The 26,644-nt window shown below is 35.0% G+C and overlaps 3 protein-coding genes and 2 pseudogenes across 5 annotated transcripts; all 5 read right to left on the minus strand.

Annotated features, from left to right (window-relative positions):
• Nucleotides 1-4,626: 4,626 nt before the first annotated feature.
• On the minus strand, nucleotides 4,627-5,073 carry LOC143620255 (F-box/kelch-repeat protein At3g06240-like). The gene has a single exon (XM_077091974.1). The coding sequence runs from the start codon at nucleotides 5,071-5,073 to the stop codon at nucleotides 4,627-4,629; it is 447 nt and encodes a 148-aa protein (XP_076948089.1).
• Nucleotides 5,074-5,228: 155 nt separating this feature from the next.
• On the minus strand, nucleotides 5,229-7,934 carry LOC143620256 (receptor-like protein EIX2; annotated as a pseudogene).
• Nucleotides 7,935-9,581: 1,647 nt separating this feature from the next.
• Nucleotides 9,582-10,622, minus strand: LOC143620257 (F-box protein CPR1-like; annotated as a pseudogene).
• A 1,580-nt stretch (nucleotides 10,623-12,202) lies between these two features.
• On the minus strand, nucleotides 12,203-13,995 carry LOC143620180 (F-box/kelch-repeat protein At3g23880-like). Its single transcript, XM_077091918.1, has one exon. The coding sequence runs from the start codon at nucleotides 13,644-13,646 to the stop codon at nucleotides 12,705-12,707; it is 942 nt and encodes a 313-aa protein (XP_076948033.1). The 5' UTR covers nucleotides 13,647-13,995; the 3' UTR covers nucleotides 12,203-12,704.
• Nucleotides 13,996-21,148: 7,153 nt separating this feature from the next.
• LOC143620355 (uncharacterized) lies at nucleotides 21,149-24,964 on the minus strand. 3 transcript variants are annotated; one of them, XM_077092060.1, is made up of 5 exons: nucleotides 24,872-24,964; nucleotides 24,570-24,764; nucleotides 23,937-24,083; nucleotides 22,067-23,305; nucleotides 21,149-21,695 (listed from the first exon to the last, which is right to left on the minus strand). In XM_077092060.1, exons 1-5 carry the CDS (start codon nucleotides 24,909-24,911, stop codon nucleotides 21,247-21,249), a joined length of 2,070 nt encoding a protein of 689 aa, XP_076948175.1. In that variant the 5' UTR covers nucleotides 24,912-24,964; the 3' UTR covers nucleotides 21,149-21,246. The 3 variants fall into 3 exon arrangements, with proteins under 3 accessions (XP_076948175.1, XP_076948176.1, XP_076948174.1); XM_077092061.1 differs by having other exon boundaries at nucleotides 21,149-21,614; nucleotides 22,067-23,335; XM_077092059.1 differs by having other exon boundaries at nucleotides 22,067-23,335.
• Between the last annotated feature and the right edge of the window lie 1,680 nt (nucleotides 24,965-26,644).

The raw sequence follows: 26,644 nt of genomic DNA on the forward strand, positions 1-26,644 counted from the left end.
GGAATTCATCATGCATCCAAGCATCATACCCGACTTCAGTTAACTGTCCGAGGCTCAAGATGTTACTTTTCAAGGCTGGTATGAAGTATACTTCAGGAATCATTAGTTGATCCCCATTCTTGCATTGAAAGAGTATTGTACCCTTCCCTTTGATCTCTACTCTTGAGTTATCACCAAACCGTACATGGCCCGTTATGCTTTCATTCAATTCTGCAAAGGAGCTTTTCATGCTTGTCATGTGATTACTTGCACCGTTGTCAAGATACCACAAATCTTCACTCTCTCCATTCCGGGTGGCATGACTCTTAGGAAACACCTTTTCCTCATGCAATAACACCATTGAAGGTATTTCTTCTTCACCAACACACAACATTAACGTCGGTCCATCCTCCGGTTCCTTTGTCAAGTGCACTTCTTGCTCTTGTTTGTTCTTGCACTCAGACGCATAATGCCCAAGTTGTTGGCATTCAAAGCATCTAATGTGACTCTTCTTGTCACATGGTTTTCGGTTTGTGTTGTTGGTATCTTTGTATGACTTTCCTGCATACCGGTCACCCCGACCTCGACTGGATCCACGACCACCTCGTGTGTTGCTTCTGCCTCCTCTTTCTCCATTAGTGTGCCCACGTCCACGCCCGGACCCTTGCTTATTGTAAGTCTTGGCACTTGATGATCCTTCTGCTTTAGTGAAAAGCAAAGCATTTTCACTTGAAGATCCACCTTGCCTCAGTTTTACTCGATCCTCATAGGCCTTTAACCGCCCAATTGCCTCCTCGAAAGGCATGCGTTCCAAATCAGAATACTGCTCCATGGTCGCAACCAGATGAATGTATTTTTCAGTTACAGTATCGAACAATTTACGTACCAGTTCCTCATTCTCCAACACGGCACCCACACTGTTGTATTTAGTGATCATACCGGATAGTTTTCCGGCATACTCGTCAATCGATTCACTGTCTTTCATGCGCATTGCTTCAAATTCACTTTTGAGTGTGTGTAATCGAGCCTTTTGAACCCGATCTACACCCACGAATCTTGTCTTCAAAGATTCCCACACTTCACGGGCCGTCTTTTTCTTGGCAACTTGCAGCAATATCTCCTCCGGAATTGCTTGGAAAAAGAAGGCTCGAGCCATCTTGCTCTTCTTTTCATCCGCAACCACCCCAGTCTGCGGTTCGATAGCCTCCCATAAGCCTTGAGCGTCCATTATGGCCTCCATCTTGATGGCCCATGTGGTGTAGTTTGAAGAGGTAAGAGAGGGACAGTAAAACGGGAACGAGTTTTCTTTTGGTTGGTTTAGATTGGTAGCTAGTGCACTCATGGTTGCTGAGTTTATGTATTTGGGCATATGATAGGATCGAAATCTTGCTCTGATACCAAAATGTTGGTTGGATCAGAGTTTGGAAACAGAGAAATAACAAAGACAGAAACTTGCAGAATGCCTTTTTGTATTATAACTTCAACGATTACAAAAGCAGAAAACAATTGAATACTTGCATAAAAAACTTAAACAGAACAACTACTTAAATAGGCTAAAAGCTAGACTTGTTCTTCCTAGAAAGGTGGCACTCCTCCTTCCTTTTCTGAACGACTCCAACGTTCACACGAACGTTTATTCATTGCTGCTTTCTCGGTCAGCACTACTCCACTTTACTTGTTCAATGCCATATCATCAATCTTAGTCAGCATTATCCAACAGTGTTGTTTGCCACTTGGTGATCTGGCTTCACCGAGCAGGTTCTTTAGAGGTGTAGAGTCTTTCCAAGTGCTCTCCAGTACGTAACATTTACCGCGGCTTCTACATATCTCTTTCTTCCTTCATATTCATTGTTGACATCCTTCAAATTGGGAACCGCCCGGCTTGTGAAGCTTCTCGATCCAAGTTTTCCTAATCAAAATGTAAATGCTAGTTTGATGTTAAAAATGTTAGTGTAAATGGGGTGTTTGGCAATGCTTTTTGCAAACATATTCAACCCAAAAAAAACTGTAGTTCGATAAGAATTATCAAGTGAAAACAAATGCTCACCGACATCTTTAAACGAAAAAAAAAACACAGTTTCTCTATCAGAATTTTGTTTGCATATCCGGTATTGTTTACGAATCCAACAGTTTGTGAAACCACATTGTCGGTATTGCCACGATATGAAAATTCCCACAACACCGTTTTGAGACAAAAAGTTATTCTTGACACGAAGAGGAGTTTTTCCGTTTGCTTTTACATCTTACCATGATGTGTCCTCCTTGTATGCAAAACTCAAAAAACGTAATGCGGACGAGGACATCTCAACAAGATGGCTCCTATGCATTTTGGTTTCATCTTACCAACACATCATGACTAAATAAAAAGTCACATGTTCGGAATCATTAACTTGATTCTCTAGTTTTGATAATTGATGTTTTTATTCAAATATTTATTTAAAAAATTGTTGAATTGTGACATATTGGTTTGTATTTATTCTTTTCTTGTGTGGTTGTTTGGTTATGCAGTCGTTACACGTGGTGCTATCGTGCATTACCTATTAATGCCAATTTTCCAACAGTTAGCTTAATATCTAATTTCATGTCCTATTTCAGTTATTTTGAAGATCTTATAAGTTATAAGCACATGAAGATATATCATATTTTAACAACAAATATCTTAACTTGGTCAAAACAGGTAAAACGCTTGTAAGTACAAACCAACCATTATCCCTAAAATCAGAGGCGGATCCAGAAATTTTTACTACGAGGGGCACAAAATAAACCGGGTAAAAAAAATAGGTCGGGTCAAAGAGAAAAGGACATACCAACCATTAAGAAGGCCTAGGGCCATAACAAAATGAACTTTCGAGTATTTAGTGTACCTTGGTTTTGTTTTTGGGCAGCTTTTGAAACCACCCCAATATATGAGTGTGTCCTTTTGAGACGAAATATTTATCGTCCATACTTTAGACGCTCCGTGTTTGATTTACCCAAGAACACCACCAAAGATGAAGCCAATCACTATAAGAAAACCCTCTTGAATCAAGTTTCAAATTTAAGATTATAAGATCCCAACCCTAATAGTCATCTCATGTTATTGAACCAGAAGACCAACTGCATTATACTGCACCTAATAATTAAAATTTTATTGAACTGACTATTGAATATTATTTTTACTAGTATTTAGTAGTTACTGCTTTAATGAAAGTTAGGTCTAATAAATAAAGTACTTTATTCTATTATAGTATAATCAATAAAAGAACCTTACAAAATAAAGATAAGCTAAGTTTACTAAAAATTTTAAATATAAATTAACAAACAAAACAAAATAAACCGTAAATTAAATTAAAGAATAGACATCTAGTAAAACACAATAAGTAAACAATAATAAATAAATAATATAGTAATATAACTTTAGCCTTTGACTTGGACTCCTATAAAGTTGTCAATACATTCTTTAGTAAATAAAAAATAATATAATAAATTGTCTTCTTCCTCAACAAACAATTTTGCAGTCCATCGGATAATAAAGGACATGCTCTGCTCTTTTCTCTATTCACTTAAATTCTTATTTAAACTCTTTTCTTCTCTCTTAGGACATACGTAATGGGGGAAATGAAGGGGCGAATTCCGGCGATTTGGGGCGCGAACACCGCCCGTGTGGGCGAATTGTGGATGGGGCGAGGACTGCTTGTCGCCTTGCTTCACTTTGATTATATTATTATTATTATATTAGTATGTGTGGGGGTGATACACACACATATATATATATATATTAGGCTACAACACCATTACACCCCAAAAACAAAAACTCACCCTTTGTTGACTGGGCGTCACATGGGGCAAAACGCCCCATTTTGTAGCCCCTCTACTACGCATAACCTTATAATAATCGACGGTGGGCACTAACTTATTCTTGACTCATAAAGTCATAATACACTAGTGCAAAACTATCAAACATGGCACTCTAGCAGGCAGACGGTGGGCATCGGCCCACCCTTCCCAAACCATAAATCCGCCAGTGCCTCAAATGAAACAATCTTGATCAATATTCTGTATAAAAAATTACAAATATAACTAGCAACAATTTCATCACCAAAATTCAACAAATTAAAGATCAATCAAACTATTCAAAAGTAATAAAAGTAATACTGCATGTTCATCATATTCTAGTTAATAACATTTACCGAAGAACAACATGCAAAACGAAGCCATGAGCTTCTACCCTTCTTCCTCCCTTTCTTACCATCCTCAAATCAGCTTTGGGTCTCATCTTGCAATATCATGCGTAGATACAAGACTCTCCACAAATACAGGGGCAGCCATATATTCCAAACAGAGACATTTCGAAGCACTATAATACCACGATGCATCATCACCCTTGGCCAATCCCAACCTCAAAGTGTGTACAATATCATAATTTATCTCATCATCATGCCGAATCTTTACCAGCTCCCACGACTCTTTTACATTGTACTTATTCATCAACCATACGTCTTCAGGAGAAGAAGAATATCCAAACATGCACAGACATTCTTTAAAAAATCCCAGGTTGTTACCTATATATCTTTCATCATTAGGTAGGTGGGTTTCTTTAAATTCCTCTTTAGTTAAATTATAAGAAATAATTGATTTCTTTGTGTTTCCATCATAGTTGTTAATCATCTAGTGAAGTGTGCCATTGCATAAGACACCGGCCTGATCATCAAACCACTTAAACTTGGCTTCTCCAACAAGTCTCCACTCATTTGATTTCAAACTCAATAACTGAAAACTTGTTTTATCCTGGGTGTTCCAGGTCCCTATCTTGTAATCATCTGTGGATGAATCATAACCAAAAACCCAACATGATGTGAAATCGAACAAAGGGTGAGACGCCAGTTGTCTTACCTCTCTAGACAACGGATTGCATAATATAAGCTTAGACGTAGACTCAATGCCAACGATGCCATTGGAAGAACCAACAAGACGAGGATCATTAAAGTAATATAAACTTTTGAACAAACTAACTCTTCTATGACCAAATTCATTGTTGCAGTGCTCTTTGTTACAACTATGGTTTATATGACGTCTAACAAAACTACGACTTGTGATTAAAGAAAGTGCATCCATTTGCGTTTTGCAACAAATTCATTGTTTGTGACGTCTAACACATAAACATTGTCTTGCATCATATCTTAATACAGGGTTCAAATAACACACTAGATAATCAACTAGTAAAAAGAAGAATAAAATACAACAAACACCTATGAATGTGCACCCATTTGCTATTTTGCAACAAATACAGCCACTTTTACATAAATCCAGTTTTCCAAGTTATCCATAGTGCGGAAAAAGGAATCTCTCCCACGACGGCTAACAAGTAAAGCACAACACACCAACCAAAATCCAATAGCAAAACCAGTGGCCCCACCAATATAAAACCATCTTTTGAGATCATCTATGATTTTACCATCGTCCTGATCACTTTCACCAATGAGGGGTGGAGCTTCAATTTCTTTATCCCCAGGACACGATTTGGACATGGGAAGTCCACATAGTCCCGCATTTCCCATCTATCGTGAAGGTGCGAAGGATTGGAGTTGAGTGTTATATGGAATTCTTCCGGACAAGTTATTAAACGACACATCTAGATAATTTAATAAAGTCATTATAGACATGCTTGATGGTATTCCTCCTGACAGATTGTTTCTAGATAGATCCAAAATTTGAAGTTTTTTCATCTGGCCAATTTTCCATGGAATCTCTCCTACTAAAGAGTTCATTGACAAGTTTAGTGTAATCAATTCATGGAGATCGGTTAGTTAGCATGGAATTTCTCCTGTTAAATTATTGCTTGAAAAATCAATGCTCTTCACAAATCCTAGAGTTTTGCTAAATTCACGCACATTTCCTTGCCAGTTGATCATCGCATGGTCAACATATTCGCTCCTGCCGGTAAAGTTAAATTCAAGATCATGTACATTTTCGTTTAGTGAGGATCCACCTTGTACCATAGCAGTGAGATTGCTGAGACATGAAGGGATGGTTCCATAGAGATCGTTCACTGACAAGTCTAAAATTTGTAGATTTACTAATTGACATAATTGCAAAGGAATGATTCCAGAGAACTTATTTGATGTTAGGCTAAGAGCATACAGTTGTGAAAGCTTTTCTCCGATCCAAAGAGGGACGCAACCAGAAAACTTGTTGGCTCCTAAATCCAAGAAGGTTAACTCGGTGCAATTCTTTAAAGATGAAGGCAAGTCTCCATTGAAGTTGTTGTTGTATAGAATCAAAACCTTGAGATTAATCAAATAGTTGATAGAAGCAGGAAGCCTTCCAGATTGTTATATCTAAGATTAAGAACTTCTAGTTTTTGGAACTGCCACAAACAGTCAGGAATTTGTCCCGTGAACAAATTGTTCGATAGATCAAGAAAGGATAAAGATCCGTCAACAATTTGGCACAAAAAGGCTATTTCTCCATAAAATTTGTTTTTGGAAAGGTCTAACCTTTCCAAAGAAGAAGAAATATTCAATACATGGCCAAAAAAGTTGTTCGAACTCAAATCTACTAATGAATATTTAGGATCAAAATTTGACAACAAATCTGTTACTTTCCCTGTGATGTTGTTTAAAGAGAGATTCAAATATGTCAATTGTGAAGGCCATGCATTCCAAAACTCATCCGCAATTGTGTCTGAAATTCTGGTATTGGCCATATTAAGACCTTTGAGATTTTTTGAGGTTTGGATCCATTGTGGGAAGTGAGGCCCTAGCTTGCAAGAGCTCAAGTCAATTATTTCTACTTTAGAAAGGTTTAGCATGTGAGCATCGATTGAGTTGTTTGAAAGATTTATTTGCCAAAGCTTTGAATACTGAATGTTTTTAGATATGGCACCTTTAAGAGAGTTAGATGAAACATCCAGATACCGAAGCTCGGGTAGGTGCCACACTATTTCTCTTATAGTGCCATCTAACTGATTATTAGATAAATCCAAATCTCATCAGACAATGATCCTGTAAATTGGCTACTTGAAGCATCCAAATTTTCTAATGCATCCGATGTGCATCCCGACAAGTTGTTCAAAAGATCAGGAAACTTGAAAGGCATTGAGTTGTTTTTAACAAATAAATTGGTCAAACTACACAGATTTCCAAGAAATCTGGGAATCCCATCCAACTTGTTTCCAGATAGATAAAGATCTATAAGTCTATTGCTAGTTAATGGGAACAACCAATTAGAAATTGACGAGTTGAGATTGTTGTTTTGGAGATATAGGCTAGTAATAGATGAAGATGAAGAAGAAGAATTGACAGAATAAGAGTATGGAGCATTACTTGCGAAAGCTCACACCCATCTAAATTTAAAGTTGATAGCTTTTGAAGACTTGAAATAGAATTTACCCAGTTATCTGCTTTAGCTAGAGAATCCATACGAAGTTCCTTCAAGTGCGAGAGATGAGACAACCAATCTAGATTTTCAATTGTACAACTATAAAGGAATCTAAGTGTAAGCTCTTGTAAGTTTGTGAGGTTTCCAAATTCTGGGGGAATGGTTCCAGTAAAATCATTCCAATCAAGGTAAAGATACCTTAACCGAGTCATGGAACCAATGAACTTAGGAATAGGTCCATTAAAAGAATTCTTGTAAAGATCAAGACCATTCAAGTAACTTAAGTTAAGTAAAGAAGGGCTAATCTTACCTTCAAGGTCTCCTCCAAATAAGAAAAGATATGTGACATGACCCGTCTGGTTGTTGCACGTGACTCCAAACCGTTTACAACAATCATTGGTTGCTTCATTTTTTGTTGTCCATGTAGAGAGATAGCCATAAGGGTCTTGATAAATGTAAGCTTTGAAATCAAGAAGAGCACGCCTCTCCTTATCGATACACTTGTAGTTACCATATTCTCCTCCTGTTGTTGCTGCTACGAGTTGGTTTCCAAGTGACGGAAAAAAGAAAATTATAAGGCGCATACCGTGTTGCATCAACGTATATGCCGGTCATGCTTTATATAAACTCAAGTTTTAGGTAGATGGTCTCAAATTGGAGGTACAGTTGGCGCGAGTTGTTCCTACATGATGATTAACGGTTAAGATCATTTTTAATATCAAACAACTCGAAATTGGCTCTAAATTCCACGGGTTGGTCATATGAAAAGACAACCTAAGGGTCCAAAGAAAGCAATGGGCTCATTATAAGTCAAATTCACATTTACTTTTTTCTTCTTTTAATTGTAATTAAATTTTGAGGGTCTTTGTCAGAACAAGTTCAAGTTATGACTTGGTCAATTTCTATGTATTAGAGGACTTTTCCTACGCATTAGCTAGATCCTCCCAGTAACTTCGATAATATAAGCAACCCACGAGTCAAAAATGTACATACATTTTTACTTAATATGGTTATCAAGTAAAACTTCAGGTTGAAACATTTAAACCCGATCAAGAATTTTGTACACTTAAACTAAACGTAATGGGCGACAATATAGGGCCAATTGGGGTGATTTGAAGGAGGAACACCGCCCCGGGCGATTTTCAGGCGATAAGGGGCGGGGGCAAGTTGTTCTCGTCGCCTGGAAGAAGGGAAAGGAATAATATAATATTTAATATGTGTGTTATATACATATATATATATATATATGTATTATATTTCAATTTGTAGCCCTACACCATTACACCCCAAAAACAAATTCTCATCCATGCTGACTGGCGTCACATGGCGCAAAACGCCCCATTTTGTAGCCTCATTTTATACACTCCACTACACATAGCCTTAAAGGCTTGCCAATAAATGCGGTCGGGCACTGAATTTTAAAAATCTATCGTTTCCAACCATTTTATTTAAATTAATAGTTATAAAAACACACATTTTTGGATCAACAGGAACAACTTGTCAACTTTATTTTCAACAATATGGTTCAAACCATTGACCACATTATGGTCAATTGATGTCTAACTCAAGAGTAGCAGTTCTGCTTTCAGCTTTACAGTTTACTCCACTCGTTAGAACAAACTGTATGTCAAAGAATCATTCCTTTGTTCATCCCATATGGTTAAAGACGCTCCTATGCATTTTGGTTTCATCTAACCAACACATCATGTCTAAATAAAAAGTCACGTGTTCGTAATTATTAACGTGATTCTCTAGTTTTGATAGTTGATGTTTCTATTCCAATATTTAAAAAAAAATTTGAATTGTGACATATTGGTTTGTATTTATTCTTTTCTTGTGTGGTTGTTCGGTTATGCAGTCGTTAGACATGGTGCTATCGTGCATTACCTATTAATGCCAATTTTCCAACAGTTAGCTTAGTTATGATATCTAATTTCATGTCCTATTTGAATTATTTTTGAAGATCTTATAAGTTATAAGCACATGATGATATATCATATTTTAACAACATATATCTTAAGTTGGTCAAAACAGGTAAAACGAAAATTCAACAAATTAAAGTAGCAACAATTTCATCACCAAAATTCAAAAAATTAAAGATCAATCAAACTATCCAAAAGTAATACTGCATGTTCATCATATTCTAGTTAATAACATTTACCGAAGAACAGCATGCAAAACGAAGCCATGAGCTTCTACCCTTCTTCCTCCCTTTCGTACCATCCTCAAATCAGCTTTGGGTCTCATCTTGCAATATCATGCGGAGATACAAGACTCTCTACAAATACAGGGGCAGCCATATATTCCAAACAGAGACGTTTCGAAGCACTATAATGCCACGATGCATCATCACCCTTGGGCAATCCTCCAAAAGTGTGTACAATATCATATATTGTCTCATCATCATGCCGAATCTTTACCAGCTCCCACGACTCTTTTACATTGTAATTTTTCATCAACCATACAGAAAAAGAATAATTTCCAAACATGCTCAGACATTCTTTAAAAACTCCGAGCTTGCAATGTATGTATCTTTCATCATTAGGTAGGTGAATTTCTTTAAATTCCTCTTTAGATAAATCATAAGAAATAATTTATGTCTTCGTGTTTCCATCATCGTCGCTAATCATCCAGTGAAGTGCGCCATTGCATAAGATACCGGCTGGACCATCAAACCACTTAAACTTGGCTTCTCCAACAAGTCTCCACTCATTTGATTTCAAACTCAATAAATTAAAATATCTTTTATCATGGCCGTTCCAGGTCCCTATAATAACCTTGTAATCATCTACGGATGAATCATAACCAAAACCCCAACATGATGTTAAATCGAAAATAGGGAAAATAGGGTGAGACGGCAGTTGCCTTACTTCTCTAGTCACCGGATTGCATAACATAAGCTTAGACTTAGACGCGATGCAAACGAGGCCATTGGAAGAACCAACAAGACGAGAATAATGAAAGAAATCTATATAACATTCGAACAAACAAACTCTTCTATTGGCAAATTCATTGTTGTAGTGATCTTTGTTACAACTATGGTTCAAATGACGTCTAACGAAACGAGGACTTGTGATTAAAGAAAACCATGACTTACACATGCACTTGTAACGCTTCAGATCCTTGACATCCAACCGTATCAGTATCTCCTCAACTATATCGTCATGAACATCAATCTCTGCCATTGAATGATTCAATTTGAATTCTTAACAGGAATCGTAACCCTAGTTTGCTCGCTGATTTTTAAATGTCCCGCGTGCTTTTGGGGTTCAAGCCCAACACCACAGCCTAATCCAGTTACGTTTATGGGCTTTGGTCCAGGAGGTTTGAACCCCTGTGCTTAGAGGTGCACAAAAAACCCAAACCCGGAACCGGATCCGAAATAAAAACCTGGAGCTGGTTTTTAATACCCGGGTTTTTAATGCCCGACCCTACCCATAGGGTACGGATAGGGTATGCATTTCGGTACTAAAACCCGAACCGAACCCGATTTGTACCCGGCAATACCCGAAAACCCGAACCGGTTCCCTACCCGGAACCGGGTTTTTCCAATACCCGAAACCGGGTATTTCAAATACCCGATGTATACCCGAAAAATACCTTAAAAATATCCCCTAAAAAGTGCAACCTTTTAAAAAAACCAATTTATATCCGAAAAATGCCCAGAAAAAACCCACAAATAGGGTTTTTTAAATACCCGAAAATAGGGTATTCAAATACCCGGTTTTAAAATACCCGGTTCTATACCCGACCAGAACCCGATGCATAAGGTATGGTTTTTAGAGGCAACACCCGGACCCGAACCCAACCCGGTTATTACCAATAACCGATTTTCCAATACACGGTCATACCCGAACCCGGGTATTTGAAAAACCCGATTTGTGCACCTCTATTACCGTGTATAAATCATGTCCGGGTGCGGGTTTTGGTACTTAAATGCATACCCTATCTGTACCCTACAGTAGGGTCAGGTATTAAAAACCCGGGTATTTTTTTCGGGTCCAGTTCCGGGTTCGGGTTTTTTGTGCACCTCTACGTGTCACCACAATCGCCGCCATAGGCACGCATAAAATTTTCCATGGGGTAACTTGCACCCATAAAATTTTATTTTTTCTGTATATACGAAATTTAATCCCGAGAGCACCTCATAAGGTTTTGACACCGCATCCATGAAGTTTAAGTGAAAAGGGAATATTGAAGAGGGAAGCATCTAGAGTGATTGGAGTGAATTAGATGAATTTAAATGAAGGCTTGAGTTCGACTTAAGCTGGTTTAAGCTCGATGTGATTGGAACTTTTAGTGAATTGTTTCAAGCTGGTTTAAGCCCTTGTATATATCCTTCTTAGTTCATGGGCCATACACACACGCTCTTAGCTAGCTGTTTTGTCAATTTTTAACATATGTTGATTGGGAGTTGATTAAGAGTTAGATTTTGGCATTCACACATGAACAAACTGAATACATACAATGTTATATTTATAAGTGTCATTTTTATACTTTTTAACTAATTAAAAAGGCTGTGAGAAATGGACTAAAACGTCTCACACTGTCACACATGAAGAATGTGCAACCTCACAAGGGTATATATACAAGTTTTGCTTTATAATTTTGAAGGTGTTGATGATTCGGTTAAGAGGCTCCTATTCAAAGCTTGGTCCGGAGGTTGGATCAGAAAGCTTGTTCGTTGTTCTAAGACTGTTTGTTGTGGTCACACGCCACTGGCGTGAAGAGGCCACATCAGATGCTTTAGCGCCCAACACCACACCATGTGATTAAAAAGGGGCGCCATAGGGTGGACGCCACCACTCTTTCCCCTTTCTCGTTAACATATTAGCGCCCCAAGCGTCTGTTGAAGGGTGGGGTCCACCCATGTGTATAAACCAACCATTCTGTATCACTTAAAAAGAAACAATCTTGATCAATCTTTTGTATAAAAATATACAAATACGAGACTATCAACAATTTCATCACCCAAATTAAACAAATCAAATGATCCAATAGTGTTACTGCATGTGCATCATATTCTACTTAACAGCATTTACCGAAGAACAACATACGAAACGAGCCCATGAGCTTGTACCCTTCTTCCTCCCTTTCTTACCATCCTCAATCAGCTTTGGTGTCGAGTGCGGCTCATCATTGACTGCATCTTCATCTTTCTGAACAGGGGGTTCATTTGAATGATTTTCCAAGTGGGGTTCACCAAGATCCTCTTTTTCAGTCATAACCTTGTCGGATTCCTTCAACGGCATCAAACTAGGGCATTTGGTCCAGAAGCTGATGAACATACCAAAAAGTAAGTGAATTATGATAATAAATAATAAGTCAAGGCAAACCTCTAATATTATATAATCAAAGAAAAAAAATTACCTTGGCACTCCTCTAACATTATTATGGGGAGACACAAGACTCTCCACAAATAAAGGTGCAGCAGTATACATCACATAGTGATATTTCAAAGCAGAATAAAAGCCTAATGCATCATTCTTGGGCGATCCGAATCTCAACAAGTGTAAAATATCATATTTCTTATCATCATACGGGATTTCAACTGGTTCCCACGACTCTTTTACATTGTACTTTTTCATCAACCATGTATAGCGAGAAGATCCAACTATGCACAAACATTCTTTCATAATCCCCACGTGTCTAACCCAAGTACATTTATATCTTGCATCATAATCAGGTTGGGGTATCTCTTTAAATTCCTCTTTACATAGATCATAAGAAATTATTAACATCTTTTTATTTTGATCTTCTACAAGCCAGTGAAGTGCACCATTGTATAAGATGCCAACACGTCCCATAAACGAATTATACTTCTCTTCTCCAACATCTCTCCACACATTTGATTTCAAACTCAATATCCGAAAACGTATTTGTAACACGCCTTTCCGAACCCCTACAATGACCTTGTAATCATCTGTGGATGAATCATAACCAAAACCCCAACATAATGGTACACCGATGGTGGGATATGTCAGTTGCCTTACCTCTCTAGTCAACGGGTTGCCTACTATGAGCTTCAAATTAACATCATAGAAGATGCAAACGAGGCCATTAGAAGAACCAACAAGAACATAACGATCAACTAAACCAGGATGATGGAACACAGTAATTCTTCTATGGCCAAGTTCATTGTTGTGGCGATCTTTGTCATAACTAAGATTCAGATGACGACTAACAAAACGTGGACTTGTGATTAAAGAAAGCCATGACTTACACACGCACTTGTAACGCTTCAGATCCTTAACATCCAATCGTATCAGTATCTCCTCAAGCACATCGTCATCAACAACCTCTGACATTGAAACTAATTAACTAGCAGAATAACAACTATATGGACCGAATAAAAATTCAAAGGTTATATTCTTCCAAAAACAATTTTGAACCAGTAACCCTAAATTCGCTCCTTATATAGGTTTGGAGCAAGTTATCATTGGGAATGGAATGAATCTACGTTGGGCTTGTGAAGCCCAGTTTCAAGTTTTATTTCATTTTAAAATTTACTTGTTTCTATTTCATTGGACCATAAACCAAACGAAACTTACAACGAAAACGAAAACATACGTCAATCTTTCCAAGACAAACTCCTTAACAGAGACCTATTTATTTTTAATCCAAAGATAGCTTAAAGACTTTAATTATGTATTCCATTTATTTTTCGGTTAAATTCACAGGATGGTTGTTAAAGATTGTTTCACTTTTCTTCTTACAAATACTCCAGCAAGCCGTGATAATAATCCCTTGAAAAGCCTAACTTGAGCAAGATTTCACACCCAAATAGCAAAACTTAGGGTCGGCCGGTCGTTTATTTAAACCAAAGCTAGGGCTTTGGGCCTCATATGCTGAGGCCCCCACTTAAAATAACTTTTAATCTATAATATATATAAACGAAAACATAAAAATCTTATGTGTCGCGATGTGGTCGCTCCCCTTTTTTTTGGAGTCACCAGATTTGCTTGATTTTTAAATGGAGACTTCTCATGCATTTGACCCGAATTCATGGGTATGGGTCTTACCAAACCCAAATATTTCTTAAACGAGTTATAACATCTCATTAAATCAAAAATTATTCTAACCAAATTATTGATGTAAAAATCCTATAAAATAGGATATACTAAAAACTAATATATTATTTACTTTAAAAAAGATATATATATATTATTTAAATTAAAAAAATCAATTTTATAGTAAAAAAATAAACGGGTGTTGGGTCTCATCAAACCATAAGTATATTATTAACTTTCATATATATTATTTATAATTAAAAAATCAATTTTATAGTAAAAGAAATAAACGGGTCTTGGGTCTCATCAAAACCATATATCTTTTAAACCTGTTTATAATATTTCATTTATTTATGAAACAATTTATCATCAAACCATAAATATATTATTAACTTTCATACAATAAAAAAATATAAATTCAAAAATAAATAAATATTAGAACAAATAATATAAGTTAACCCCCGTAGGGATAAAAACTAGTATATTATAATTGTTGATTGTATTAGTAAATAACCTTTTTGTAGCTTAGTGCTTGGGACTCCACTAAAGTTTCGAGGGTCCAATAGGCAATGACAAAAATTTATAATATAAATCAAATTGAAAGCTACGGCTAACAGTTTTAATGACTATGGTTTGGTTGCTTTAAAAAATTTGTTTTAGAAGTTTGTACTTTAGATTTATGATAAAGTTGAGTCCGAACTTATTCTTTTGATGTTGCTAATTGCTAAGAATATGATATATGATAATTGCTCAAATCCTAACCAAACATGTTACCCAACCGACCCATGTAAGGGAATCTAAGAAAGGCCCCAATTTTAGAGTTCGCTTTGGGTCTACAAAAAATTGGGTCGGCCCTTGGGTGAGATTTTGCACCAAATGCTAATAAATTGCCAAACCAATGTGGGGCAGTAGCAGTAGATGAGTAGGTGATCGCTAGTTTCTTCTTCTTCTTCACAAGACCTAGACATCATCAAACCCACACCAACGTTTCTCTTCGATAACCCCACAAGCATCGAGAACCTATCCTTTTCCACCTTTCAAACAAAAATGTTGGTTTTAAGCGAAACCCGAGGTAGTAATTAATACAATATCACACAAGAGTACATACTTATTTTAAATAACGTATGAACAATAATGTCACAGTTTTCTTTGGATTATGGTTTAAGAGTACCTAAAGATATATCTTATTTTAACTACTATCGTAAGTTAGTCAAAACGATCCTCAAATCCTCAATCAGCTTTGGTGGTGAGTGGCGACGACGCCTCATCATTGACCCGGCTTCATCTTTTTGAACCATGGGCTTGTGTGATTGCATTCCCAAGTGGAGTCCACCAAGATCCTCTTTTTAGTCAAAACCGTGTCGGGTTCCTTCACAACTTCTTTAATTAGTTCTTTTGAGGTTTCCTCTAATTCTGGTGTACCGAGGTCTTTTCGGTCAAAATAGAATCGGACTTTCCTACAACTTCATGAGTGTGTTCGATCGATTGTTTTTCCAACTGGGGTCCACCAAGATCCTCTTTTTCGATTGAAACTTCAACAGCCTCTTGAATTTGTTCTGTTGAGCTCTTTACCAGTTCTGGTGCTTCAACATCTTTTCTTTCAGTTAAAACTGCAACAGAATCCACCTTTTCATTTAAAACTGAAAACGGTTTGATCAATTTCAGATTCATTAGCAACTTCTTGAACATGACTATGATCAGATTCAGACTTTTCAATCTTGACTTCTTCAACAGCTTCAGATTCTTTCACAACTTCAGGAACATGTTCGGTTTCAGATTTGATCTTCTGCTTAATTTCAAATGATTTTAAGAATTTCATAGAAATCATAATTCACAAGTGGAAAACATTTAGAAACCATAAATCACAAATTTCTCAAAATAATCATTCACAGGATACTAAAAGATAGATTCGTACCACAACATGCGGTATTGGTTTCACTGGCATCAAACCAGGGCATTTGGTCCTGAAAGACATACAAAAAAGATAAGTGAATTCTAATAAAAAAATTATAAAAAATAAGGCAAAGAAATAAAATACTTTGGCACTCCTCTTGCATTATCATGGGGAGATACAAGGCTCTGCACATACACAGGGGCATCCATATGCTCCCAACGGAGATGTTCAGAAGCACGATAAAACCATGATGCATCCTCATCCTTGGATAATCCCAATCTCAACCAGTGTACAATGTCATATTTCTTCTCACGATCATGAGAGTATTTACCCGTTCCCATGACTCGTTTACATTGTACTTTTTCATCAACCATACGCCGTCATCATTCGGACATCCAAATAAGCACAAACATTCTTTCAAAATTCCCAGTTTGCAATTTATATAGCTTGCACCTTCCGGTATGAGGAATTCTTTAAATTCCTCTTTAGATAAATCATAACAAATAATTAATTTCTTCTTGTTCTTATTATCCATCATAATCCAGTAAAGTGCACCATTGCATAAGATACCAGCCGGCTGGCTATTTAAAAAACTACACTTCTTATCTCCAATACATCTCCACTCATTTGATTTCAAACTCAATATCCAAAAACATGTTTGTTTCATGCCTTTCCGCACCCCTACAATGACATTGTAATCATCTTTTGATAAATCATAGCCAAAACCCCAACATGATAGAGCGCCAATGGTACGGGAGTATTCCAGTTGTCTTACCTCTCTAGTCAACGGATTGCCTACTACTAGCTTATACCTAAAAGCATTGAAGATGAGGATGCAAACGAGGCCATTGGAAGAACCAACAAGCTTAAGATGATAATGTTTAGCGGAAATAGGAATCCTTAATAAAGTAACTTTTCTATGGGCAAGTTGATTGTTGTAGTGATCTTTGTTATAACTAAGGTTCAGATGACGGCTAACGAAACCAGGACTTGTGATTAAAGAGAACCATGACTAACACACTATTTTGTAACTATTCAGGTCCTTTGCCTCCAATCGTATCCGTATCTCCTCAAGTACAGCATCATGAACAACAGCCTCTGCCATTGAAACTAGCTAACAGAAAACAACGGACTAAATAAACATTGGTGTGGTGGTCGTTGGCGTGGTAAGGGTTAATATATATATATATATATATATATATATATATAAACGAAGACATAAAAATCCTAAGTGTCGCGATGTGGCTGCTCCCCCTTTTTTTGGAGTCACCAGATTTGCTTGATTTTTAAATGGAGGCTTCTCATGCATTTGACCCGAATTCATGGGTATGGGTCTTACCAAACCCAGATATTCCTTAAACGGGTTATAACATCTCATTAAATTAAAAATTATTCTCACCAAATTATTTATGTAAAAATCCTATAAAATAGGATATAATAAAAAGTAATATCTTATTTATTTTAAAAAAGATATATATATATATATATATATATATATTATTTAAATTAAAAAACCAATTTGATAGTAAAAGAAATAAACGGGTCTTGGGTCTCATACAACCATAAGTATATTATTAACTTTTATAAATACTATTTATAATTAAAAAAACAATTTCATAGTAAAAAATATAAACGGGTTTTGGGTCTCATCAAAACCATATAGCTTTTAAACTGGGCTATAACATCTCATTTATTTGTGAAACAAATTATCATCAAACCAAAAGTATATTATTAACTTTCATACAATAAAAATATATAAATTAAAAAAATAAATAAATATTATAACAAACAATATAAAACAACCCCCGTAATACGGGGGATAAAAATCATACGTGTCGCGATGTGATCGCTCCCCCTTCTTTTGGAGTCACCAGATTTGCTTGACTTTTAAATGGAGGCTTCTCATGCATTTGACCCAAATTAATGGGTATGGGTCTTACCAAACCCAGATATTCGTTAAACGGGTTATAACATCTCATTAAATTAAAAATTATTCTCACCAAATTATTTATGTAAAAATCCTATAAAATAGGATATAATAAAAAATAATATCTTATTTATTTTAAAAAAGATATATATATATAAATATATTATTTAAATTAAAAACCAATTTGATAGTAAAATAAATAAACGGGTCTTGGGTCTCATACAACCATAAGTATATTATTAACTTTTATAAATACTATTTATAATTAAAAAACCAATTTCATAGTAAAAAAAATAAACGGGTCTTGTGTCTCATCAAAACCATATAGCTTTTAAACCGGGTTATAACATCTCATTTATTTGTGAAACAAATTATCATCAAACCATAAGTATATTATTAACTTTCATACAATAAAAAAAATATAAATTAAAAAAATAAATAAATATTAGAACAAACAATATAAAACAACCCCCGTAATACGGGGGATAAAATTATACGTGTCGCGCTGTGGTCGCTCCCCCTTCTTTTGGAGTCACCAGATGGCACCTTTTTGACCACACTATTCACTTCCGCAATTTCAAATGGCGGAAGTTAACAGTGACTTTATGACACCTTTTTTATGCATGATTTCTTGACCACATATTTAAACTAACACACTATTTTAATATAATATTTACTCATGTCATTTCAAATGGCGTAAGTGAATAGTAAAATTATAAATAAAAATATATTATTGCTTTATATATAAAAATATTATACATAATTAAGACTTAAAAAAATATATTTTAAATAGGAGTTTTAATTTGTTTAGTAACCATACCTATAATTTTTTTTTGAAAATGACAAATATGATAAATCGGCGTTTTAGTGCGTCTTCAGGCGAGTGTTTACGACCATACCTATAATTTGTTTAGTAGGACCTATTCTTTATTAATTTGTTTGTTTAATAAATATGTAAATAAATAAAGGTAAAAAATATGTTTAGTAGGTAATTTATTTTTTCATTTTTTCTATTAATTTTGTTTATTTTATGTAATTAATATGTAATAAATATTTTATAATAAACATCATTAGAAACACATAATGTTTACAAAGATAACATTAATTAACTTAAGTGGCAACATATTTGTCATTTTCAAATTATACTCGTAAACACTTGCCTAAAGACGCATTAAAACGCCGATTTGTCATATTTGCCATTTTCAAAAAAAAAAATTATAGGTATGGTTACTAAACAAATTAAAACGCCTATTTAAAATATACTTTTTTGAGTCTTAATTACGTATGATATTTTTATATATAAAGTAATAATATATTTTTATTTATACATTTTACTGTTCACTTACGACATTTGAAATGGCATAAGTGAATATTATATTAAAATAGTGTGTTAGTTTAAATATGTGGTCAAGAAAGCATGCATAAAAAAGTGTCATAAAGTCACTGTTAACTTCCGCCATTTGAAATTGCGGAAGTGAATAGTGTGGTCAAAAAGGTGCCAGAAAGGTCATGTCATGTCAGGTCATTACTTGTTGGTACTGTTCACATCCGTCATTTCAAATGACGGAAGTGAATAGTTTTTTGGTTAGCAGCTCCTCGTCAGATGTGTCAGGATAATACTGTTCACTTACGCCATTTCAAATGGCGGAAGTGAGAAAAATGTATAGGGGCAGCCTATAGGGGTAAAAATTGTGTTCCGCCATTTCAAATGGCGGAACATGTGGTTTTTATTTCACTTCCGCCATTTGAAATGGCGGACACAAAATTAACGTCCATGTCACCAGACAGATTATGCTATCATGGTCGGCTCCGCCATTTGAAATGACGGAACACCCTGAAACCCAAAACAAATTTATCTCTCCTATAAATCATTACACCCCTTTAATATTTCTTATAATTTAAAATTTTTTCATTGGCAATGGAATGAATCTATGTTGGGCTTGCTTCTTCTGGGCTTTGGATTGGTGAAGCCCAGTTTCAAGTTTTACTTCATTTTTATCATGTTTCTGTTTTTGTTTCTTTTTACTTTTAACCATAGGGTTAAAAGTGACGGAATGTTAATGATGTATCATGTGATAGCGTTCATAACCAAAAGACAAGGGTACATGCGTCCAATGGCGAAGTTTCATCAGGGCCAGGGGTGGCCCTGACCCCCTGTTTTTCTGCACAGCAATGTAAATGTATCCGTTTTTTCGTCCGAATTTTTTTATACGCAGTGTAAATTTACCGTTTTTGGCCGAAAATTTAAGTTTGGCCCCCCTCGTTTATGATTATTTTTTATACAATTTGAGTTCGGCCCCCGACGTTCACATCCAAGCTTTGCCACTACATGCATTGGCCAGTGTCTTGATAACTGAGTGTTATGTGCCTTGCAAAATTACTATCGAGCCGAAAGACAATGGTACATGCATCAATTTTCTTGTAACTTAAAAGGAAATTGGAATCTATGATAGGATTTTGAACATGTAAAAATTTAAGTGACGAAACAATCATAAAAAATAGGGATCAATCACCGCGACTCCCACCTACATGTCACCACAATCACCGGGGCACCACCCCGACCTTCGACGCAATAGTCTCGTTACTAAACTGCTGTTAAGAGCGTTTAATATAATTTAATTTCTTTCATTTAGTTGAGTTGATATGACATTTTTCAAAAGACTAAAGCTAAGGTTTCTACACTAAAAATCGAAGAGACTCGCATCAAGCAAACAAACATATATGTTACGATATCTACATCAAACAGCGAGTTAACAACGAGCAAACAAAAGAGTACGTACTTGATTTACATTACATATTAACACCAAATTCAGGTTTTCATTGAACTTCAATTTTAAAGATCTTATGAACAGACATTTGACAAAAGAGTATATATCTTAGTTTAACAAATATCTTAAGTTTGGTGCCAGATTTACAAGTACAAACAAACCATTCTATAATATATATCACTTAAAAGATATTCTGTATAGCAAAAATATACAAAATATAAAACTAGCAACAATTTCATCACCCAAATTCAACAAATCAAAGATCAATCAAACTATCCAATAGTGTAACTGCGTGAGCATTATTATACTCTACTTAACAGCATTTACCGAAGAACAGCATACGAACGGAACCCATGAGCTTCTACTCTTCTTCTTCACTTTCTTACCATCCTCAATCAGCTTTGGTGGCGACGACGCCTCATCATTGACCAGAGGGTTCACTACAATTTCTTCTTTTTGAACCACGGGCTCAGGCTGTTTGCCACTTGGCGATCTGGCTTCACCGAGCAGGTTCTTTAGAGGTGTAGACTGTTTCCCAGTGCTCAAGTTTGTAACGTCTTCATTTTTCTTTTGTCCTTCAGATTCATCTTGCACTTCAGAAGTTTTGCTTTCCGGTTCCACTAGTGTGGCATTTGACTTTTCAGTTGACTTTAAAGTTTCGAGCACGTCAGATGTTGCTGCATATGACTTCCCAGAGTTGACTTTTGACTTGTCAATTGATTGTAAAGTTTCAGCATCAGTTGAAGCAGTGGAGAGCACTGTATAACATTATTAAAAAAAAAAGTGATTTTTCTGGATTGTCATGAAAAATCCATCAACTTTCCTTGAAATTGTACACAAGTCATTCACTTGAAATTTGAATGATTAAATCTGTTAAACTTTTAAAGGTCGATATTGCATTATTAAACGCCTAAACTTTCTTTTTCGTTAAGTTTAAATGCCTCGGGACTTGATCATGCAAAACTAAATTGCAAAGACTAGTCATTGCATTTATATAATTGGATTATTTATAAAATATATATATGTATATTTTCTAAATCAATATTTAAATTAATTATGGATGAAAAAATAGTAAGAGCCTTTTTGACCCTTTTACCCATGAAAACAAGAAAAGATTCGAGAAATGTACCTGAGACCGATCCCCAAGTTCCCTCTAAGCTATTGTGACTGCTTGAATCAACTGTTACATCAGCTCCAGAATCTTGATTATTCAACAATTTGCCATTACCTTCTACAATAGGTTCGGGAACAACACAAGACGCATCCTTGATATTGGTAACAAAATCAGCAGATGAATCTTTGAGTGTAATTGTTTCAGTGCTCACATCAGCAACAACGATATGATCGTTACTGACTTCTTGTTCTAAAACTTCATCTTTTGAACATTTTTCCAACTCGTGTGCACCAAGATCCTCCTTTTCATTCAAAACTGAATCAGGCTTTTCGACAACAGATTCGGGTGCACCAAGATCCTGCTTTTCAGTCACAATTGAATCAGGCTTTTCAACAACTTCATGGGTGTGTTCTATTGATTGTTTTTCCAAGTGGGGTCCACCAAGATTCTCTTTTTCAGTCAAAACCGTGTCTGCTTCCTCCACTACTTTAATATGTTCTTTTGAGCTTTCCTCCAATTCAGGTATACAAAGATCTTTTTCAGTCACAATAGACTCGGGCTTTTCAACAACATCATGGATGTGTTCAATCAATTGTTTTTCCAACTGGGGTCCGCCAAGATCCTCTTTTTCAATCAAAACTGCAGTGGGCTCACTAACAGCTTCTTGAATCTGTTCTATTGAGCTCTTTTCCAATTCGGGTGCTTCAAGATCCTTACTTTCAGTCAGAACAGCAACAGATTCCTTCACAACTTCCTGAATCTGTTCATTCGGTTCACCAATATCCACCTTTTCAGTAAGAACTGAAACAGTTTCACCACTTTCGGATTCTTTAGCAGCTTCTACAACATGATTATGATCAGATTCAGACTTTTCAATCTTAATCTCTTCAACAACTTCAGACTCTTTCACAACTTCTGAAACATGTTCACAATCAGATTTTATCTCCTGCTTAGTTTCATCACTAATTCCTTCAACAATTGCAGATGCTTCAGGGGTCGTTTTGGCAGCCTCCGAGTCTTTAGCTTCTTCGGTAATAGTTTCAGAGGTTTGACTTTCTTGGCCCTTTTCCTCCCCTGCTTCTTGTAACTTGGAAACATGAGTTGGCTCGGGATCGGGTGCCACAACTCCATCTTTGACCACATCACTTGTTTCGGTCAACCCAGGGTTTGACTCAGACGAGTCACCAACAGGTTTTATCTCAGTTTCTTCAGTCTTCTCAGAAACTTCAGTAATAGTATCGACTTTGTTAATCTCTATTGGAGCATTTACCACCTCCTTAGCATCTGTAGATTACAAATAAAACTAGCATTAGAGAATCCAAATGTAAAATGGTAAATTTTGTAGTTTGATGTGGCAATGCTTTTTGAGATCATAAAATTAATTGTAACAAAACAGACCATGGAAGACAACTATTAATTGTTTGACAATTTTGGATTCGTGTTATTGAAGAATTTATTAGATGAACAAAACAATTACATAATGAGCATCAGTTTTGTTGTAAAATCTGAACTTCTTGACCTCTAAATATGCAACTAAAACCGCTTTTTTTGACCTCTATATAATTATACAAACATAATCAATATTACTGCATCCAAGGTCCCAAAAACCATAACTCGATCATATGCAACTTGAAACCGCAATAAATAGCTAAACACTCCAAAAATCAGGACTATTAGCATTCTAAAAACAAATACTTCTTGAATCAATTTATACACGTGGGCACGTTCAATACACATAACAGATTGAGTATTTATGACTTTACCTAACTGTTCCCAGTGGTGGTATTATACTATTATATCATATCTATTTAATAACATCAATTACAAACATTCAATTTAATACTATACTTCAACAATAATTAACAAGTAAAAAACAAACTCTCACCAGCATTTTCAGCATCTTTGAATGAGAAAAACAAATCTTTTTCAAGGGTTTTCTTTGCAGATCCAGTGTCTACAAATTCAGTAGCTGCATCAGCAAACTCATCTTCAGATCTAGAGATACTTCCCTTGATCTCACCAGTTTTGGGGCCTTAAAAAAAACAAATTTCAAAACTTAACAAAACCCCAACAACAGATTTAGTGTTAAAAAAAACAATCTTGGGACCTTAAAGAAAGCAAATTTCACAAAATTAACAAAACCCCAACAACATATTAGGTCTTAAAAAATAATTAAAAAAATAAAAAAAATCTTGGGACCTTAAAGAAAGCAAATTTCACAAAATTAACAAAACCCCCCAACAACAAATTAGGTCTTAAAAAGTAAAAATAAAAATAAAACAAAAACAATCTTGGGACCTTAAAGAAAGAAAATTTCTCAAATTAAATAAAAACAGTAACAGATTAAGTATAAAAAAACAATCTTGGGACCTTAAAGATAACAAATTTCACAAAATTAACAAAGCCCAATAACAAATTAAGTATAAAAAAACAAACTTGGGACCTTCAAGAAAGAAAATTTCACAAAATTAACAAAAACCCAATAAATTTTACATATAAAACAAAAAAAAACCTTCACTTGGAGTGTGTTCTGTATCATCATCAGAGTGATGTTCATCATCATCTGAAACCACATGTGAACCAATCAAAACAGTGTAACCTTCAATGGTTCCACAGATCTTCTTGTGGGCTCTTCTGTGTTTAGCACTTGGGTGTGGGTTTGGGAAAGGCCACCCACATCTGTGACACAAGTGAACCCCATGACCATCATGTCCTGCAAACCAACATAAACAAAAAGGTCAACTTTCTAAGTCAATAACCACAGTTGATGTGTTTGAATCAACAATGATGATTAGTAGTATATTATAAAGATCAAGAAACCTGAGTGGGTTGTGTGTGGTGTGTGATCTTGAGTATCCATGGGTGTTTGAAGATCAAGAAAGATGATTTGATGAAGAAAATGTGAGAAGAATGAAGAGGTGCTGAATTTTATACCCTAATAATACTCTACTGTTCTTGTTTTAATCATGGAATGATACATCTACATAGAAATAATATTATTAATATATCCATCTAAAATAGAAATTAAAATTTTTTATATAATTAGTTTTTACTATGTACTGCTAGTTATATTTATGTTTATACTATTTTTGTTGTGTCTTGTAAAACTATATGTATTTTATGGTAATAATTAAATGATACATTGAGAATATGTTTTGAATATATAACCGAGTTGGTGACATACTCGGTTTTAGAAAATATATATACTAGGTATTCTCGTTTAAATTTCACGAGTGACAAAAAAGAACTACGCAGTTTGTGAACAAGGTATAATTGAACATCGGACCACTATACTACAAGAAAATGTTTCATGAGCTTAATTTTCATTCACATGATACATTTGACAATCATGAGTCTTGCACAAGGTGGTGTCTTATGATACGTTGTTCTTTTGGTAATCAAAAACGTGTTACGTGTGTTGGTGAGTTTTAAGTATTCATCTAATTTATTATAAGTGAATATTCGTTTATGAACTAAACTTTTAACACTATATATGAGATATATTATACACTTCATGTAACTTAAACTATTTATGTATGAAACAGTGAAAGGAAATGAAAGAGTTATTAGTATTTTATCCGATAAATTTATATAGAAATATGTTGTTTTTTTTGTTCTAATATGTATATGCATGAAAGTTGATGTATTTATTATCATTGACTTTTGTAAATTATGTGTGTACTCGATGAAGTATTTTCTAAAATGTTAAAATAATTTTATTTTATTTTAATTTTTTTTTCATTTGTCAATATGCCCGATTAAATGTTACAAACATTATAATATCTTCCTTTCACATTTAAGATGACTTTTTGAGAGGATTGAGCTGGATGGTGGGGTTTATTAACATTAATGATTGCTTGAGTGGTGGGTGACTTGGTGGTGTTGGATGGTTGGTTTTGTTGATCAATGATTGGTGGTGGTGGTTTTGGTCATCAATGGTGATCTTATAAAACCATGCTATAAATTATTAGTTTTAACTAATTATGATAGCTGTGGGATTACTTGTCTTTTATTGCTAGAAATATAAACTATCAAACAACCATTTTTTTATTGATTAGTTGTCCTGTGGGTTGTAAGAGAACATAAAAAAAACATAGTTATGACCATTTTTTATTGATTAGGTGTCTTGTGGGTTGTAAAAGAATATAAATGGCATGGTTATATAAAGTGGTTTGAGTTATTGATAACAATAAAAATTGATTGTTCTATAATAAATAAGTGTCAATAATTCACAGTCAAATGGTAAAAACAAATTATCTAAAGACTTCATTTAAAAATAAAAATTTATTAGATTCAAGTCTCAAATGTGATAAAATAGAGACTCCATAGTTGGACAAATGAATATTAAAAAAAATAATAAATAAATATGATAACTTTTTTTATAATCTAATAAGAAAAATGGCAAATAAAAATTATTTTTTATAATTATATTCTGCACATATTATCTGGCATTTGGTTTTCTTGCGTTTGCACATATTATCTGGAATTTGGTTTTCTTGCGTTTGACAAACAAAAATATCAAACATGTCAATGTTGGATAACTTATAATTGACCCAATAGATTCATAGACAAGGTCAGATGAAACAACGTTTT

The sequence above is a fragment of the Bidens hawaiensis genome, unplaced genomic scaffold (genome assembly GCF_021521415.1).
Source record: "Bidens hawaiensis isolate Kalapana, Puna unplaced genomic scaffold, B.hawaiensis_p1.1 tig00002553_1, whole genome shotgun sequence".
NCBI lineage: Eukaryota > Viridiplantae > Streptophyta > Magnoliopsida > Asterales > Asteraceae > Bidens > Bidens hawaiensis.